This window comes from Tamandua tetradactyla, chromosome 3, assembly GCF_023851605.1.
Source record: "Tamandua tetradactyla isolate mTamTet1 chromosome 3, mTamTet1.pri, whole genome shotgun sequence".
Classification (NCBI taxonomy): domain Eukaryota; kingdom Metazoa; phylum Chordata; class Mammalia; order Pilosa; family Myrmecophagidae; genus Tamandua; species Tamandua tetradactyla.
This window is the reverse complement of record NC_135329.1, coordinates 215,450,652-215,469,114: the sequence shown is the minus strand read 5'-3', so window position 1 is coordinate 215,469,114 and position 18,463 is coordinate 215,450,652. Positions and strand designations below refer to the sequence as shown.

The 18,463-nt window shown below is 54.2% G+C and overlaps 1 protein-coding gene across 21 annotated transcripts in view; it reads left to right on the top strand.

Annotated features, from left to right (window-relative positions):
• Window positions 1-18,463, top strand: part of LRRFIP1 (LRR binding FLII interacting protein 1) — a 142,581-nt gene that overhangs the window by 48,384 nt on the left and 75,734 nt on the right. For 3 of the 21 annotated variants that reach the window (XM_077155587.1, XM_077155586.1, XM_077155582.1), the window contains exon 1: window positions 13,286-13,520. The exons of 17 other annotated variants lie outside the window; for them this stretch is intronic. In XM_077155587.1, the coding sequence (XP_077011702.1) occupies window positions 13,473-13,520 (48 nt within the window). In that variant the 5' untranslated portion in view covers window positions 13,286-13,472. Of the gene's footprint in view, window positions 1-6,794; window positions 6,889-13,285; window positions 13,521-18,463 lie in introns of those variants that run through there. One more of the 21 variants, XM_077155584.1, reaches the window with a different exon arrangement.

The following is an 18,463-nucleotide window of genomic DNA, read 5'->3' as shown; positions in this document are numbered from 1 at the left end:
TCCCTCTGGAAGGTACCAAGGCCTCCTTGTCCATTGTTACAGATGTAGTTGGCATGTCTCACCCATATTTGCTGATTGAAGAATGAATGAATGAGTGGGGCATACACTGGCAGCATGAAGGAGGAGGGGGCTACTTGGGACAGTTGTAGGCATTCTGAGGCCATGTGCCTAGAGCCTGCCCTTAAACAGCGGGCATGGCTGTGTTCAAGTGGCATCAGGAGAGAAGGCAGCCGCCCTGCCCTCCGCAGGAACCCACCCAACTCAGCTCAGGGGTCTTCTCAGGGACCCCTGGGTGGTGGTGCCCGCGGGAGAGGAACTGCAGGGAGAGGCTCCCGGAGGGCCGCCCTTGGGCATGCAGAGTCGGGATTAGACATGGATCCTGGTCCGGGGGGCAGACCCTTACAGCCGCCCAGCCCCAGCCGGGGAAGCCACGGTGCAGAGCTCTGAGGACCCTTCCTTCCAGCAGGGCTTCCCGGAGAATGTGAGGTGAGAATGTGCAGGCCGCTGAGCGTGTCCTTTCTTTCCGCTGGCACTTCAGCAGGGGGCACAGCATAAGGAAACGCAGAATGACTGACGATTCCGCATTTGCGGGAGCTGAGGTGTCAGTTCAGCGAGGGACGCGGGAGAGGCAGGGATGCACGTTATCACGTTCTCTTTCAAAACATAAAAATGCTATCAATTATCCATTGCTTTTCACAGCCAAAAGCAAGAATTAAGGAAGGCGAAGGAACCGTTTTGGGCCCCTGGGCAGCCTCAGAAGGATGCTTAGCCTCTGGCCCGCGACCCCCAGGGGCTTCTGTGTGGGCTTCCCGAGATCCCGGCCCGTGGGTGGGCGCGGGGGTGAGCACGACCCGCGCGGGGGTGGAGTCCCAAGCCCCCGCGGAGTTGCGCCCGGATGGGGCGCGCTCATCCAGTCTGCGCCCGGGCCTGCTCGGGGCTGCGAAACCGCCTGTGACACGCGGGGCCTGACGCCACGGGGTCCCCGCCCCGGCCGCTCTGCGTCCTGCTGGGGCCCCGCCCGGCACGTCCGCGCTGCCAGCTGCCGCCGTGGGGGGGCGCCAGGCCGTGGGGGGGCGCGAGGCGGGGGGGCGGGGCGAGCGCGAGGCGGGGGGGCGGGGCGAGCGCGAAGCGGGGGGGGCGGGGCGAGCGCGAGGCGGGGGGGCGGGGCGAGCGCGAGGCGGGGGGGCGGGGCGAGCGCGAAGCGGGGGGGGGGCGGGGCGAGCGCGAGGCGGGGGGGCGGGGCGAGAGCGAGGCGGGGCGCTTGGCGCGGGCGAGGCGGGGGACGGGGCGCGAGGCGGGGGGGAGGTGCCCGCCCCCTCCTCCGCTTCCTGTTTCCCCCCGTCTCCCTAGCAACGGCCTTCACCCTGGCCGCGGCCCCTGGTTCAGTCTCTGGTCGCCTCTCCCTCGCAGAAGCCACCCTCGTCCCGCCCCATCAGAGACTCCGAAGCCCCCGGTGGGCCGAGGCCCCCCGCTTGGGGATCCAGAAACCGGGGCCCGGGCCCCCAGCCGTGGCTGTCCCTGGGGTCGCGCCCCCGCGCTCCTCGCAGCCCCCCTGGGCTCCCAGTGCGCGGCTCCTGCTCGGCCACCCGCGGAGGTTAAGCGGGTTGGAGTAACCCGCGTGTTTCCTGGCCCGTGGGCGCGCGCGGCACAGAGGTTCAGGCCGGGCTGCAGCTGCCCGCTTAGGCCTGGAAGCGGCGGGGGTCACGAGGATTTCCTTCTCTCCATCCTGCCTTCCTCTCCGTTCAAATGAAGAGGAGGAGGAGATGCGCTGGTGTCAGCGCCCCCGCCTTGAAAGGTCTGAGGACATGCGCGCTCCTTGAAAACATCAGAGAGCGGAAGGAAAGAAGTCAGCTTAGCCTCGGGGAGCAGGGCAGCCACCGCCCCATCCCGCGGGCTCCTCGGACTCCGCTGCTTCGTCTGTTTGTGTGTGTGTGTGTGTGTGTGTGTGTGTGTGTGTGCGTGCGTGTGCATGCACTCAGCTTTGTTTTCATAAGCATGTTCTATTACACACTTGTCATAAATACCATCTTTATAGCTGGATACGAGGCTGTAAAGTACATATTCCAGCTTGACTCAGCCATTCTCTTCTGATGTGAGACTTAACATAAATGTTTACTATTCTGCTTTGCTTTTTCAATAATAGTTCACAGTAAGATGACTTAAGTATATGGTTCATGCAAGCAGTTCTTGCCTGAGGTCCGCCTGCCTCACTTCCTTTCCTCCTTTGACTGATGCGACCAGCAGCTGTGGAGATAAAATGCCATCTTGCCAGTCCCAGTTGTGCTTATTTTTCCAGTGATGTCTGAAAATTCATGTGGGGTCATGATCACTTAGAATCTTCCTGTTTCCATAAATTTCAGATGGAGACAGCTTGTGGTAGGGAGGTGGTTTTAAAATAGGGATGTGCAGTGGTCTCTTTCTCTGAAGATTTTTTTTTTCACCCAGATTTCCTAATGTGGCATGGGGTTGATTTCACGTGGAGAATGTTGGAGTGCCTGTTTTTCTGGAGTGCCAGAAAAAAGCTTCTGTTTTCTGGGGAGAACTCCATCAGCTTCCCTCTTCCTCCTTTTGTGATGGTGCATAAACAAAAGAGTAAATTGGGTTTTCTACTGAATGTGACTCATTCGAAATTCTGTGCATCCGTTTTTATTGTTACATTGTTTCATATTCTTAACCAATACCAATCTCAGGAAAGGAAGAGTCCTAAAAGATAGAGCTGGTATGATGGTAATTTGTTAAACATAGGACATTTAATTTAAGTAATCAGAGAATAGTGGAGTGGGAAGATTTGAAAATATTTATCTTTTTAATATTCTGAGATACCTGCTTGGCTGTGGGCAATTCATTTCCTCTTTTTAAAAACCCAGTGCAAGAGGAGAGTCTCGTCACCCAAGAAGAGAAGTTCGTGGGCTCCTCTTACCCACATCCATTCTCCTGGGACACAGGCCTGCCTTCTCTGCTGGCTCCCACACGGCAGCTCGGCCTCGTCGGCCACCACCCTCAACTGAAGGAGACAGCTGTTGCCAAGTCCAGGGCTCCCTCTCTTGAAAAGGAATAGTCAGTCCCACGAGAAACTCGTGACTCAGAATTCCAATTAGGAGAACTGGAATTGGTTTAACAAGCTGATAGATTTCACAGGGTTTGCAGATCGTGGGGTCCAAGCAGCAATGAGAGGGGACGGAGGGAGACGCCCCAACTGGGGTGGAGCAGGAAGGCAGACAGGGAGGGGCTAGTTTGCCTGTGACAAATGCCAACTCCCACATTCCTCTCTAAAATGTGGCTGGATACAGTCATTTTAGATTAAATGCTCCTTTAACCATTTTGCAACTTGGATTGCATAAATCAGACATCTTCACTTCACTTACAGTTGTCATTTTCTTTCTTTTAAACAGCATTTATAAGTAATAACTCATTGACTCCTTATAACCTCTATGAGCTGGACACTATTATTATCCCCATTTTACAGATGAGGAAACTGAGGCCTGAGGTCAGCAGCTGGTGTGAGGCAGAGACAAAGACTCACAGCCACACAGCCTGGATCCTAGAATGTCCATGGCCAGTCATGCCTTTCCTTACAGAAAGCAATCACATTCTGGAATTAACACTAATAATTAACTTTTCACTGATGAGTATCGTTCCTTCTCCAGGCGACTTGGCCTGTTTTATCTTTTATTGATTAAAACTGGATGCTGACCTTTAGGTAAGAGGTGAAGCTTGTAACTTGTTTCCTTTCAGGTGCCTTCATTTTTCTCTGTTTACCTTATGTGCGATTTTCAATGCCACTTAAATTCTAACAAGTCTGTCGTTTCATGGATTATTATCATAGCGCACGCCTGAGCTCACAGAGCTGCTGCCTGCCAATTGGCGAGGTTATAATGATGTGGGAAGTTCTGATATTACAGGAAAAGAAATCAGTAATATAACTACTGAAAAGGAGTAGATAAAATTTGTAATTACATGCAGATTATGGGCATGCCTAATCAGAACACCCAATGGAAAACTAAGAGCCGTATAAGATGCTTTGTAACAGCGCCAAAAATCATCCACCACATCATCCTATCCCACTACAATGATGTTTGAAAACTAATGGAAAAAAGATAAGCTCTCATCAAAATAGCCTAATTGAATAAAGAAATGTATGAGGAAAACTGCCACAATTTCTTAGGGGACAAATTAGAAGATTGAAAAATGGGGAAAGAGATACTTTGTGTCTGCATGAGAGGACTCAGTGTTGAAAAGATGTGAATCTATCCCCAAATAAATTAGAAATCAAATGACATTTTTAAAAGTACCTAGTTTAGAGGGGAGGGTTTGTTCAGAGCATAACAAATAGACTCTAAAGTGAACCTTGAAGAATATATAGTGAGACCAGTCAAGAAAATTTTGCAAAAGAGTAACAAGGGGGATTTTCAACTTTTTTTTTTTTATTGGTAGCCCACGGATTCTTTATTCAAACCCTTACCTCCCTGTTCAGATACTTTCAATGACTCCTTCAGTTCCTTAATCAAGTTCAAGATCCTCAAGTGAACCCTGACATGACGACAAAATTTAAGGGTATTCTGCAAGGCAGTGAAATTCCCACAATTTTTGTTCACTGTGTCTCCTCCCAGCCTTTGTCTCCAGCAGACACCTTTTCCTCGATTACCCGTAAGAGACTGGTCTGAGGGTCTCTGCTAGAAGCAGGGTGGCGAGGGACCCACACGGCTGCTGAAAGCCATAAGCCAGCCCCAGCTGGGGAAGCAGGGTCGCCTGGCCCCGCGGCTTCCCTGGCCCGATGTGGGGTGAGACTCCGCAGGAAGAATAGTTGGCACTTGAACACGGGGGACAGGCTGTGCCTCCTGCGGGTCCCTTGCCGCAGTCCCTTGCATCAGTGCCCGCAGCTCTCCCGCCCAGACCGCCCGCCCCTCACGCCGCTGCTGTGAAGCCAGAGGGGTTTCTGTGCACACCATTTGCCTGGAGGGGTCACCATCTCAGGTGGGCAACTCTTCCCTTCGGCCCACACCTCCCCACAGGTGTCAGGAAGCAGGCCAGGGTGTCCTGACTTTCTCCTTCTCGATGTCTTTTCTTTCCAACCCACTTCCATGACCTTGTCCTTGACCTTGTCATGACTCCGCCTCTGAGCCCAGGCTCCTGACCTTCCGGGTCCCCTCCCCCCACACCCCCACACCCACCCTTCCCCTCCACGGGCTCCCCCCTGCTTCATCCGTTCTGCCAGCTGCTCGCTCTACCCAGCCCGTGCCCCGTACATCCTCTAGATTCTATCAGAAGTCTCATTGCCCCTCGCTTGTCGCCTCTCCCAGCTGAAACGTGGGCTCCAGGGACCCGGGAACTGCCCGCCTGCCACTGCGGTCACCTGTCCGGGCTCCTTCAGCAGAGCCTGGCGTGGGGCAGTGCTCAGCAAACGTTTGTCGACTGACTGCCTGATGGCATGTTGTGTGCTCTCCAAAAGCTGGGCTAGCCCTAACGTACAGGTTGATCATTCCAAAATATGTTTTTCTTAATGTATGTGGAAGGCTAGCTTTATTTTAAAATTCCAGGACCTTGAAGAAGTCTCAAAACTTGGGGACTGCAACCCCACAGTGTGTAATTCTATACCTGCAGGGAAGGTGGAGAGAGGAGACTGCCCTTGTCCTGTCCATGGGTCCTTCCTCTTCTCCGGTAGATCTTTATTCAAACCCTTACCTCCCTGTTCAGATACTTTCAATGACTCCTTCGTTCCTTAATCAAGTTCAAGATCCTCAAGTGAGCCCTGACACGACGACAAAATTTAAGGGTATTCTGCAAGGCAATGAAACTCCCACAATTTTTGTTCACTGTGTCTCCTCCCAGCCTTTGTCTCCAGCAGTCATCTTTTCCTCGATTACCCATAAGAGACTGGTCTGAGGGTCTCTGCTAGAAGCAGAGGCCCTGGGCAGTTCCTTATATGCTTTCTCATACAACACAACATAAAAAGTCAGGGGGGCCCCACATTTGCCCAAAGGCTTAGGTCCTGCCCCTCATGCTGGGGAAGTGACCCCTCTAGTGTCCCTTTTGGGGTGACAGGAGGCGACGAACGAAGCAGCCCCGTCCAGGCCATCTGGGCAGTGCTCCGTGGTGCTGTGTCACCCACTGACCCCGATGACCAGGCCCAGCCCTGCTTTGGGGCTGTAACGCGATGAGAAGAGACGGGCAGGTGAGACGGGGCCACAGTCCCTCTCCTGCCCGCTGCCTCTGTGTGTGCCCGGGTCTGCTGGGGCTGATGTGGCTGTAAGTGTCCACACCCAGTGCTCTTCGGGGGCACCGGCGCCTGCGTGAAGGCTCGGGCCCTCCAGGCGGGGGTCTGTCGTCTGGGGGTCGCTTCAGCCCCAAGGAGGCATTTTTGGTGGCATCTCATGGGTAGATCCAGGATGCTGTAACCACCCAGCAGTGCCTGGCCCCCACCCCCACCCTCCCCCTGACCAGTAGGGGATGCTGCAACCCCAAATCTCAGTGGTGCGGGGATCGGGAAATCCTCCATACTCACACGCGTTTCTCCGTCAAGTCTAATCCCACATTTAATACAGATGCCTCCAGTGAAGGGGAGCTAAGGGGAGGGACTTCAGCATAATCTGGGAAACTGAAATGAAGCCCCTGGCCAGAAACCCTGGGTGGGCACTGGAGACCAGGCCCCTCCCATGACTGCCGGGCGGTGGCAGCTGCCCCTGTGAAGTGTGGGGCAAAAAGGTGTTTTAATTGACCTCCTTGCTGGCACCTGGCTATGACGTGGTCAGGAGTGGCTATTTGATCTCCAGTTATTCCAGAATTTCCACTCTCATGCCAAGCGTGGCTCTCCAGACTGCTCCTCTTGGCTCTTCCTTAAATCTCCCCTGAAGTTCCCTGAAATTCATCTAAAATCTCCGTGGTTCAAAGGTGAGACTTTTGTATTATATGTTAAAGTCCTTGCTAAATATGTCCAGTCCTCACAGGCTGATGACAAAGCTGCTGCCCCTACCTGGAGCGGTCTGAGAGTTTTCCCTTTGTGCCACATTCCAGGTGGCAGGGTGCAAAGGGGGAACCCTTAAGTTAGTGTGGGGGTTGGAAGGTTTACTGCTGTGCGGGAATGTGTCCCAGCACATTTTCCTTTAGGGGATTCACTTTTCCTGGAAAGATTACCTGGGGGGTGCTATTTCAGGAATTCCTGTACTTCAGGTTGGAAGGTTGCTTCTCTTGAGGTTTTTGTCTGGCCTGAAATCAGCTAATCTTCAAGTCAAGCTGTTTGCCTGGATGGCCTGGTTTTTAACCTTTTGAATTTGTTCTTAAGTGCCCTTACATCTCCCTGTTTGGTGTTCAAATTCAGATGATAAAGCCCTGTGTCCCTCTCTTCACTTTCTGTGAACCACGTTTATCAGTCACATTTGTGGCCTGGTTGATGTCTAGACTTTACAGCTAGTAGAGATTTATTTCAGGGTCTGTTTATTAGGGAAGTATCTTTTTCTAGAATTTTAAACTCATAGCTAGGATTACTGCTCCTAAAGCCAAATAAATGGGTAGGTTTCTGAAAATATATTGCTTTTATTTTTTAGTAGTCATTTTCTGTTTCCAAGTAGAGGTTGACGTATTTGATTTACAGTTGTTAGTGGGTGTTCTTCTGTAAACTACAGGAGTTCAGTGTTGACAGGAAAGCACATTTTCCTGTGTCTCCATCTGTTGCGGTCACAAGCATTTACAGGCTGCCGTGGCGGCAAAGATGAATATTCTCATCTTTGCATTAGAGTTAACTCAGGAGACATCTCAGTTTACTGGTCTGTGGCTGAGAAATACATAATGGATTTTAGTTGTCTTTGACTTCAATATTTTTAGGAAATTGTCTGTTGATATATGTATATTTTTTATTTCCATGAAAAATTACTGGCTTTCCTAAGAGATGCCTTTGGGTGGGTTTTTGACCATTTCGTGTTGACTGCTTATGGGGATGTTCCTGTGACCCGGCTGGTCTGGTTGTAAGGCCCACCAGCTCCGACAGATGGACTGGAAAACGGACACACTTTTCTAGGTTTGCTGTAGCCTTTTCCTGTGTCCCTTTGGGGATGAACTTAATTCCAGAGTAAAATGAACCCTTTAATGTGGATCAGACTGGACCCGCAGCAGCGTCACTGGGCGTCCTGGGCCCCGTGGACCGAGAGCCGTCACCCTGGCTGGGGCAGGCGTGTCCCCAGCTCAGCTGCCCACCAGCCGGCCACCTCCCTGCTCTCCCGCCACTGGCCCCACATGGCTCACGCACAAGTGCCTGGAGCCCTGCCCTCACCTGGCCCCCAGGTGGTCCTCCTCTCTGGCTCCTCCCTTCCCACCGTCCCGTGGCTGCCTCCTCACAGGTCCAGCCCCGCCCACCTTTAGACACAGATGGACAGACGCACACACCCGGCCCTGCCTACACCCCCCTCGGCCCTGCCTCTCTCAGGCTGCAGCTACCATTTGTTATGTGTGCACGAATGATCGACAAGGTTTAATTACTGAACTTTATTGAGAGAAGGCAGTGACCAATATTTATCTAGTTTAAGTGACCCATGGTTGTCTAGTTTAAAATTAAAGGTGAGCTCGGATCTGATCTCTTCGCACTGTCTGCCCCATTGGACGCCAACACCCACCCCATCTTCCTGAAACCCTGCCGGCCCAGGTGTCCGGAGACTCCTCTTCTGAACGCGTCTCTCGCTGCCCTCTCTCTTTCTGGCCTTGTTCTTTACACGTGTCTTATCCACTGCTTACAGGAGTCCCAAGATCCCTTCCTTGAACCACTTTTCTCTTCTTTGCTACTGGTTTTTATCAGCACCTTAAACCGATCAGTTTTCTGGCACTAATGTGACTGTTAAAACACCCGCCACCACTTCACGTTCGGTTCAACCACACACCAGCTCATCACCTTCCTCAGAAAACCCAAGGGGACCAAAAAGACCTACTTGATGAAAAAAGAAGTGTGGTGACTGCTGGATGCTAGATAGTTACACAAAACCTAAAGGCATGTCGTTTTAAGAGTTTCTATGACCAATTGCAATAAAAAATATAAAGTACTTCAGTTCAATGAGAGGCTATAAAACCCTCTATTTTATTGTGAAAACCATTTATCCATCTGTCTGTCCATCTGTCCATCCACCTGTCCTTCCTGCAGTGCCCGTGTCCCCAGCAGTGTTCTAGGCTCTGAAACTATAGCGATCATGAGAGCTGGTCTCTTTCCGGAACTCACTCACGGACCAGAGGGCGAGACAGACCCCAAAACCATGACCGAAGCAACCCAGAGGGGGGGTGGGGCTGAGGGAGCCTAGAGGCAGGCCCGGGGAGGGCAGCCGTCATTACTCATGAAGGGTCAGCAGAGACACAGTAATGAAGGGACACGCTGTCACTGCTGGCACCACTGCTGTGGCTCTCACCCTTTCAGCTAATTCACGGACAGCCAACCAGAGTCTGTGCAGAGGTCCAGTCAGAGGGCCCCAAGAGAAATGGGCAAAAACGTTCAATGAGTTCTGAAAATGAGGAGTGAGGGGTTACCCCAATCAGGTAGAATGACATGTAAACAAATACTTGTCTAAAAATGCAATTTGTAGTGGAAGTACAGCAGTATTTCTCAACAAAAGTGAACAGAAGTTCCAGAAAGTGTCTTGAGACACTGCCAGGAGCTCTGACCTGCAGCTGGGACTGGGTGATCAGGCGGCTCCCTCTTCTGTTCCGGCCTGTGCGTGTGGAGAGGTGATGTCGCCTCTGTGGGCCGCAGTGTGTACCCAGAGCACTGTGCAGGCTGGAAGGTGCTGGCAAACCCTCGGTCATCACATCACGAATTGCCCTGAAGTGCTTTCAGATAGTAATCAGAAGGATCAAATACAGCAACAGATCACCTCGCTGCGCAGCCACCACAGAGCTGCAGACTGCACGCACTGGCATGGCTAGTGACTCTCGTTTGCAGAAAGATAGGCTCTATGGCTGTGGTTTAGAAAAATGGTTTTGCATTCATTATCTGAGTAACATGGAGGCCGAGAGCCACCCTGTCCCCGCCCCATTCGTCTGTGGCTTCTGGATTTGTCTCTGCCGCCGCTCTCGCACTTAGAACCAAACCACAGCAGGGGGTGAAGCTGGCGAGCCCAGCAACAGCCACTACCATGGAGACAAAATAAACCCCGCCTGGGTGTGGCCCCAACTTGGTTACTGTCTGGTCTTTGCTGGTTAGCATGCTTCCCATGTCCCTCAGACAGAACGGGGCCATGCTACACGGACCTCCCCTTCTTTTCTCAGGGGTCCCACGAAGAAATTAAGTGCCTGCCTGTTACTGTGTATCTGAAAACTGATGTTTCATTTGGGTTGAGACAGGGCCAAAAGGAAGACAGAGTTATGCCCCAGTCCGGTCATCTCAAGGAGCCCGCCTGCACACTTCTTCAGGCCAGAGGCCCCGGGTTTTAACAGGTAAACTGAGGGAGGAGGAGGTACACTCTGGAGAGGGCCCAAATTCAGGGCCCCTGTTGGAGGCGTCCTCACCCAAAGGCGAGCACGTCAGCCCTGTGTCACTGACCTCAGGGAGCATGGTCCCCATGCTGGCACTGGCCACAGGCCCGGCCATGCTCCTCGGCGGGCACCGTCATGCCACCCAGACCCCTTAAAGGTTGCTGCTGAACTTCTAAGCGTGGAAACCCAGGACTCTCCTCTGATTTCTCCACACTCGAGGGTGGTTCTCAGTCTTGGAGGAAAGGGCTCTATGAATTGGATGAAAACTTCATGTGCCTCCAAGTTTCCCATTCCACAAAATGCCACTTTTCACAGCCATGCCTTGTTCTCTTAATTTTTGAGCCAGCTTTCCCAACACCAACTTTCTGGGTTCCAGTTGTCTTACTTTTTGTTCTTGTTTTCAAAAAGACCTGTATCAAAAAAAAAAAAAAAACCTGTATGGGGGGCCTCCTATCAAGGCCCTTTTCATTGGAGAGCTGTCGCCAACCACATTAACAGGGGGCCAGCCGCCCGACGATTTGGCCCTGGGCCCCAGAATCTAAAGAGTAACTGCAAGAAGCATATACGGAGCATTCAGCGCATGACACAGGTGCTGGCCTCTGCCCCGGAGCGGAGAGCGGGCTGCCTTCCCCGGGCTGATGTCCTTTCTGGGAGGATGTTTCAACAGCAGTTTTCTTTAATAAGCTCCTTGGTAGGGGAATGTGGGAGCTCTTGTGCATTTGTCATTTTGTTCCTGGAACTGGGGATATTCAGCTATTTGCTTCTTACTTTGGAGCAATTTCTGAAATCTCCACCTCCCCCAGCCCCCCTCCCACACACATTTTCGCGGAGGGCCCTGGGGGGTGTTCTCTTGCCTGGGACTGCCCACCTTCTAGTCTGGGCCTGGCTTATCCTGGCTTGCAGCCACCACCTTAACCCCTTGTTGCCCAACTTCCTTTCTGCTGTGGAAGGGGAGGAGGCCTGGGAGCTTTAAACAGGGACCACCTACTGTGGGGCTCTCTTGTTGCAACAGCGGGGAAGGGCAGGGGCTCCAGAGGCAGCAGAGGCAGTCTCCAGGGGCCTTTTGTCCTTGCATGGGACCCCTGGATACTAGGAGCTGGCTCAGCCCAGCAGAGCACCCCGGCTGCGTGGTGGGGTCAGTCTGTCCTGCATTTGGGCCATGTGGGTGGCACGGTCATCTGTCCCAGAGCAGGCTCGAGACACAGGGGCCAGGAAAGGCCACACAGGCAGTGGCAGAGCCAAGAGTGAAGGGGTGCTCTGGGACCCCCGCCCCGTATGGTTCCATAACCCTGAGAAGTCGCCTTTGAGTGGCCACCTGGGGGTTGGAAACTCCTCCTCCAGGCAGGCAGCAGCCTGCACCCTGTGCCCAGCACCCAGCGCCCTGCCCGCAAGCTGTGGTCCTAGGTGCTGGGCCCAGAGCAGGACATTCTCCTCTGTGAGGTTGTTTTATAAAGTGTAATCACTTTCCGTGATAAGTTCCCTCCATCTTTATGTAAGACAAGTTAAAATCATTTTTCCAGTTCATTTAACTTTATAGAATCAAGAATTTCTGTTGCATCAACATTTTAGAAAAAGTGTTCTAGAGAGAAAACAACCCAGGCATTTCAGCCTCTTTGAAAGTGGTTTTTGTGAATCTGATGACGTTACCCATCAAGCCCGGCTGGCCGCCCCATCTTCAGGTTTAAATCTTGCAAATCTCTCCCGGGGCCTCTCCTGACCTTTGCCCCTGCCCTTTCCCAGGTCTGTCTTCCTGTCCCGGAGTCTCCTCTCCCTTCCCGAGTGCCCTCCTCTGAAGCCGGCCAGTGGCTTCAGAGGCCCCTGTCTGCCCGGGGCTCTGCTTGGTTTGGCGACTGCGGGGGTCGCCTGTGCTCCCCAGGGCGACTGCAACCCCTGGAGGGCAGAGGTCTCTCTGCCCAGTGTGGTGAGGGCTTCCTCTTGGCAGGAGGTCGGATGCTGGGCTCTGAAGGCCAGTTGTTTGGTTTCAGGGGAAGGTGTTGGGGCAGCGGTCGGCGCGCAGTGGTCGGCCCAGCCCCGGGGACCTCTGATTCGTTTCCTTCCCGCCGCTTCTGTCAGGACCCGTGGTGACGGTACCCGCAGGCCTTTTGTGTAAATAGCGAGGGGTGCGCGCTGCGTGCCGGAGTCAGATCACGGTCCCCCGCAGGACCTCCTGCTTCCCGGCCAGCTGCTCTTCCGACGTGGACTGCGGAGACGCGGGGCCTTAGACCGTGGGGGCCGCGGGAAACGCGCTCCCCTCCCCTGGCGCCCTCCCCCGCGCGGTGCTGCCAGGGGGAGGCGGCCGAGGTCTTCCCGGCTCCCGGGCGCGGCGGGGCGGAGCGCGGGCCGTCTCGCCCAGCTCTACCCTCCCGGAGGCCGTGCCTCTCGCGGGGTAACGTGGCCCGGGTCCGGCAGGTGCGCGGTGCTCGGCGGATCCGGCCCAGTCCCTGGCTCGTCGGGGGTGGGGCAGTGGGTGGGGCGCCCAGCCGAGCCCGCGTGGACGGCGCCGCGGACCCGAGGCCCCGCCCCCGCGCCGGGCCCCGCCCCGCAGCCCTTGCTCTTCCTGGCTGGACGCCGGGCCCGGCCCGCCCCCTCCGGCTCGGACCCCCGCGGGCGGCCCTCTGGGCGGGGCTGCGGGCAGGGCGGCGGGCAGGGTCTTCCACCGCTTTTCTCCAGTGGGGGCCGCTGGGGGTCGAGGGCTGAGTGATTGGTCACCGTGCCCCGGCTCGCGCGCGGGACGGGGGGCGGTGCCCGCGGAGGGCGGGGAGGGGGTGACGGGCCGGCGCGGGGCGCGGGGTGGAGGCGGCCTTGGGCTCTCTCGGGCCCCGCCCGGCCCCGGCCACCTGCGCCCCGCCCCGCCGGCCGCGCCCGAGTCGGGGAGCCCGGGAGCTGCGGTTCGCGGCGAGTCGCTGTTGTCCCCGCGGCCTCGCGCGTCTCCGCCGACCCTGCCCCGCCGTCCTCGGCATGCGCGCGCGCTGAGAGCCGGGCCTGCGGGAGTTGGAGGGTCGCGGGAACGCGGCTGCTGGGCCGCCGGCATGCAGAACAAGGAAATAGACTGCCTGAGCCCGGAGGCGCAGAAGCTGGTAAGAGAAAAGCTGTTTCCGAAACTTTCTTTTTCTGACCGGGAAAGTGAAGTCCCTGTTGAGGTGGTTTCCTGTTGTAAACGTCTAGTGGCAGGCGGCGCCGTCCGCCGCGATCTGGGTCCTTGAGGGGGGTGTCGGAGGGGGCTAGGACGAGTCGGGGTCCCCTCTGGCCTGAGTCCCGACGGGAGGCGACCCTCGAAGGGAGCCCACCCATGGAGGCCTTCCCGGCGGAGGCCCCGGCGACTCTAGTGTGAACCTGGACGGCGCACCCCGCTGCGCGCGAACCCCCGTTTCCTGGGAAGACCCCCTCGAACAGCGGGGAGGTCGTGCCTTCGCCTTCGGCTTCGGCTTCTGCTCGGGCCGCTGGCTCCATCCGGGACGGCGTCTGAGACCCGCACGTGGTCCGGAGTTTCACCCATAACTGCTAGGTTCGTATTTTAGGAAATGTCCCCACCCAGGAAGTAGTGCCCGAGCTGTCCCCTTACCCTGAGGCCGGCGTGGTTTGTGGCACTATCCTGCCCCAGGGCTGGAGAATCCCCCCCCCCCAATCAACCCACTCTCTGGAGCCCAGGACCCCATCCAGTGGGGCCAGCTGGCCTCCGGGTCCTCCTGGGGGTTCCCTCCGGTCTGCGGGATCCCCCGGTCTGTGGGGTTGCTTTAAATCCCGCGCCACACCCCGTGTTGGATCCCCGATTCCGGGGTAGTTTGCCCGACGGTTGAGCAGGGGAAGGTTTGTAACTCTCCGTTTTAATCCGAGTTGCTGGAGGCCAAAGGCACAGGGCCCTTTGGGAAAGGTAGTTATCAAGCCAGCACTGCGGAGAGAGGCCCCAGATCTCCCCTGCATCAGGTCCCCGGGGGCCTTGAGTGAGGTCTGCGCCCCAGACCGTCGTCCCCCGGGGGAGAGCACCGCCGCCGAATCCGCACTTCAAAACTGAAATTCCTTGCTGAGGACGGTTGGGTGGTGGATGTATCTTTTCAATGTCATTTTTAATTGCTACTTCCTGTTAGCGTCATTTGAAGTTCAGGCCTTGCGCCAGACTTTTGGAGCCCGTTTATATCCCCTGCTCACTGGCAGGTAGAAGCCTGGGGAGGGACGGGAAATCTCTGTGTGGCCCCCAGGGCAGGGTCCCTGCAATAAGGGAGGGAGGGGACGTGGCCGACGGTGCGGGGCCTTTGGAGGAGCGTCGGGGAAGCACCGGGGTGGACGGTCCCCAGCCTGGCCCAGGGCAGAGAGGCCGGGAGCCAAAGTGGGGAGGGCGCCAGGGACAGGGGTGGGGTGGGGTGGCTGGTTGGAGGAATGGTGTGGAAACCTCAGCTGGTTCTAGGAAGGTGCTGGTCCAGTGTCCCCTTCCCAGCCTGGTTCCGGGGCCTGTCCCTAGAGCTGCTGCAGAAAACGGAACCGGGGACAGATTCTGACCTGAGGTGCTAGAGAGGGCCCACTCTCCTCTTCCCCAATTCCAGCATCCTCAGTGAGCTCTGAAAACTGCAAGGGTTTGTTTCTGTTGTTGTATTATTTTTTGTAAGTTTGTGTCAGAATTCATGTCAATCCTAACCTGACTGTGAGGGTATTTTGGGTCCTTATTTATCCATCTTGGTGTGAATATTCATACATTTATCTGCATCCTGTTAATGTGTTCAATTAAAGGCCTCTACCCTGTGTTGCAGATTGTATGGTGAAAGCATCTTATTTATCCTTTTAAAATGCAAAAACTTTTGAATTCTGAAATATGTTTGACCCGGGGAGTTTCTAGAAGGAAATTAAAAAAACAGAAATAGAGAAGCAGGAACCTAAGTGAGGCCTGGGGAAGAGAAGTAAAAACAGTTGTGTGAGAAGGTAAATGGTTTGTTTGAAAAGGAAACGGGTTGAATCAGTGAGTGGTGATGAGAGGTGTGGGGAGGTGGAGTCAGGTGGGGGAGGGAGGGACGTATTACAATGGGTGTCACACTGCAGCCCCCACTCCCCACCCACCCCCCTACCCCTGCCATGCAGTTTCAAAGGGTTTCTGCCAGTTTACAAATGTATGAGTTTCCCCATGTCCCCATGTCCCTGTGTCCCCAGGCACAGGAGTCATCAGGGGAGGGAGAAAGGCTGGAGGCCGTGTCCAGGGGGTAGGGAGCTGGGTGGGCAGGAGGAGGCGGGGTAGGGGAGCCCCTCATCCAGGGAAGAGCAGAGCCGAGCAGGCGTCTGGGGTCCACGGAGGAGACCGGCCTCCGACAGTGTGCAGCCTGCTTTCTCCGACTTTTGTAACTTCCCCATGTTTGCCACCTCTTATGTCACCTCCGGTCTCTTTCCACACAGTGATTAGCACTAAGCCCTGGAGGGCGGGGGGTGGGGTGGATCTGTGAGCGCGGGGGCCAGGTCGCAGGTGGTCACTAGCGGTCACCTAGGCATGTGCACTGGACCCAGGCCCTGGAGAGGGAGCAGGTGCCAGCAGTTTCAGTGGCCTCCCCGCTGGAGCCCAGGCTGGGATTTTGAGCTCAAGGTCTCTGTAATCCTGTGGTTTGTATTAGATGGATCGCTTTCCCAGGCAGTTGAGATGTAAAAATAGTAAGCCTAGGTCTGTTCAGATAGTGTGAAGGGTGTCCTATGGGGCAAAATTGGAGAGCAAATGTCCCGTTTCGAGCTGGTTTTTGTTCAGCCTGCACTGATATCACAGAGCGGAAGCCTCCTTAGCAAATTTCAAAAACCCTGCAGTCCGAACTGCCACTTGTGCCACTTGGCTGTGCACAGGAAACCAGGTTATTTATAGCTGCACAGCTCTTTTCCTAAGTTGGTTTGTGAATTACCTGATGAGAGGCGGTCCGCCCCCCGCCCTGCAGCACTGTGGGGGCTCGGCGTGCCCACTGGGTTTGTTCCTCAAAAGGCAATGTTCAAGAGGAATTCCTTATCCCTGAAAAATCGGCCCAAGTGACTCAGCAGAGGCGTTGTTTATGACTAGTTACTCATACGTCAGGGTTTCCAGAATATTCATATTTAAAAGTACTGCCCTAGTAGTCCCGAAAGCTGTAGTGTTCAAATTACCAGCCCGTTGCCCCATCGGCCATCCCAAGACATCCCCTGGGAGTTATGTCACCCCATGGTTTTTCACCCTGGATCACCCAAGTTTCAGCTTGTTTTTTTAAATAAAGAAACGTATTTTCGTAGGATGAATGAATAAGAACTTTCATTATTTAGACTATCCTGATAAAATTGACTTAGCTTCTTTCTTCCAAGTTAAACAAAGTATTATTTTGCCTACAGCCAAGATGAGATAGCAGGTGGCCTTCAGAACTGCCTGGTGTTTGATGACTGACCACTGCTGTGATCCCTCCCCCAGGTCAAATTCCAAAACAAATACCCCTCCGCCCCCCCCCCCGAAAAAGAAAAAACAGCACACGTGTGTTCACAGTTCACCTTGGGGAGGACCCTTGTTTCCCGAGGTAGCTCCCTAATACCGTGACTTGACAACTTTAAAGCTATGAGTAGTTTTGCATTGAATCAAAAGCACAGATACTTTGCACTAGAGATGCAATTTATCTAAAATTATTCTCATGAAAATTTATTTTTAAATTTTCTAATGAAAATGTTTCACTTGTATGTTCGTGGTTTTCAAAGCAGTGTCATCTGTAATCCTCATATCTCTTTTTATCATATGTGGCAAGTTGGGAAGAGAGAAAAGAGGAGTGGCTTTGACTGTGGGCTGGGAACACCCGCCTGCCCTCCCGGAAGCTTCCCCTGTGGCACTTTCTCCTGCAGCGCTGGGGTGGGGCCTTCTCCCTGTGCTTTCACACTGGGTCTGAGCTGGCTCCCTGCTGCTGGGTCGGACTGTTACAGAAGGCTCTGTGGAAGGAGTAAAATCCTGGTGCTCACCACCCCCTCGTGTGTCGGGCAGGCCCTGGGAGTGTTCTGAAGGCTGTCTTATCTAGCCCTCACCTTAATGTCATGAGGAATGGGTGGTTTTCTTATCTCCAGTTTACAGATAAAGAAGAGACTGGGGTTCAGAGAAGTCAAGTGACTTTCCCAGGTCCACGCAGACAGTGAACCGTGGAGCTGAGATTCAGACCCAGGCCAACCGGCTCAGCGCTGGTGCCAGCAGACAACTGCCACCTCTGTGTCCAGCGCTGCAGGCTGGGTCTACCAGAAAGTGAATGTCCGACAACAGCTGCTGTCCTGGGGTCTCACAACCCCAACATGAGACATAAAGGCCTTATTTTGACCAAGCAGCCTCTTCAGACACAAGTACTTGTTACTGAATTCAGAAGCTTCATTTTACCAAAATTTCATTTCCTATATCTGGAAATTTTAGACAAGAGTACAGACAGTGGTCTTTATTTTTCTAAGTAAGTAAAAGAATAGTAGGAATGAAATGGTTGCAGAAATTTGTTTTAACTCTTGTTCATATATAATGACTTTTTAACTATTACTTAAACAGTGTAGGCCCAGGAGCTGCTGCGTGCAATAGAACCCTTTTCTGTGTGTCATGTCACTCTTGGTTAGGCCCCATCTAAATCGACAAACTCTTTGAGGGTAGAAATGGTGGCGCCCACTTCTTTTATAGGTGGCTTTAGGGTACCTGCTGAGCAGGAGGGGAGGAAATAGCTGTGGGCTGCCCAAGGTAGCACAGAGCCTTGTTCTGAGAAGGAGACTTGAAACCTTTTTTGAAACCTTGAGGGTGTGGGGTTTGCAGGAGAGACCTGAGCACACCAGGTGTAGGTGCTCGCAGGAGGGAAGCTTGACGCCTAGCAAGGGGCTGGTCCACAGGTGAGGCCAGGCCTGTTCACCTGTCCGCCACCTGCACTGCCGTCAGCACTGGGCCTGGCTCTCTTTTGTATTTCCAGCCTGTTGAGGCTAGCAAAGGGAAAATGAAAATTCATTTCACCTTCGAAAGAAATGTAAAATGTATTAATGCAAAAAAAAAATTCATCTGCATGGAAGATACTGTGCATGGTTTTTACTTGTTCAT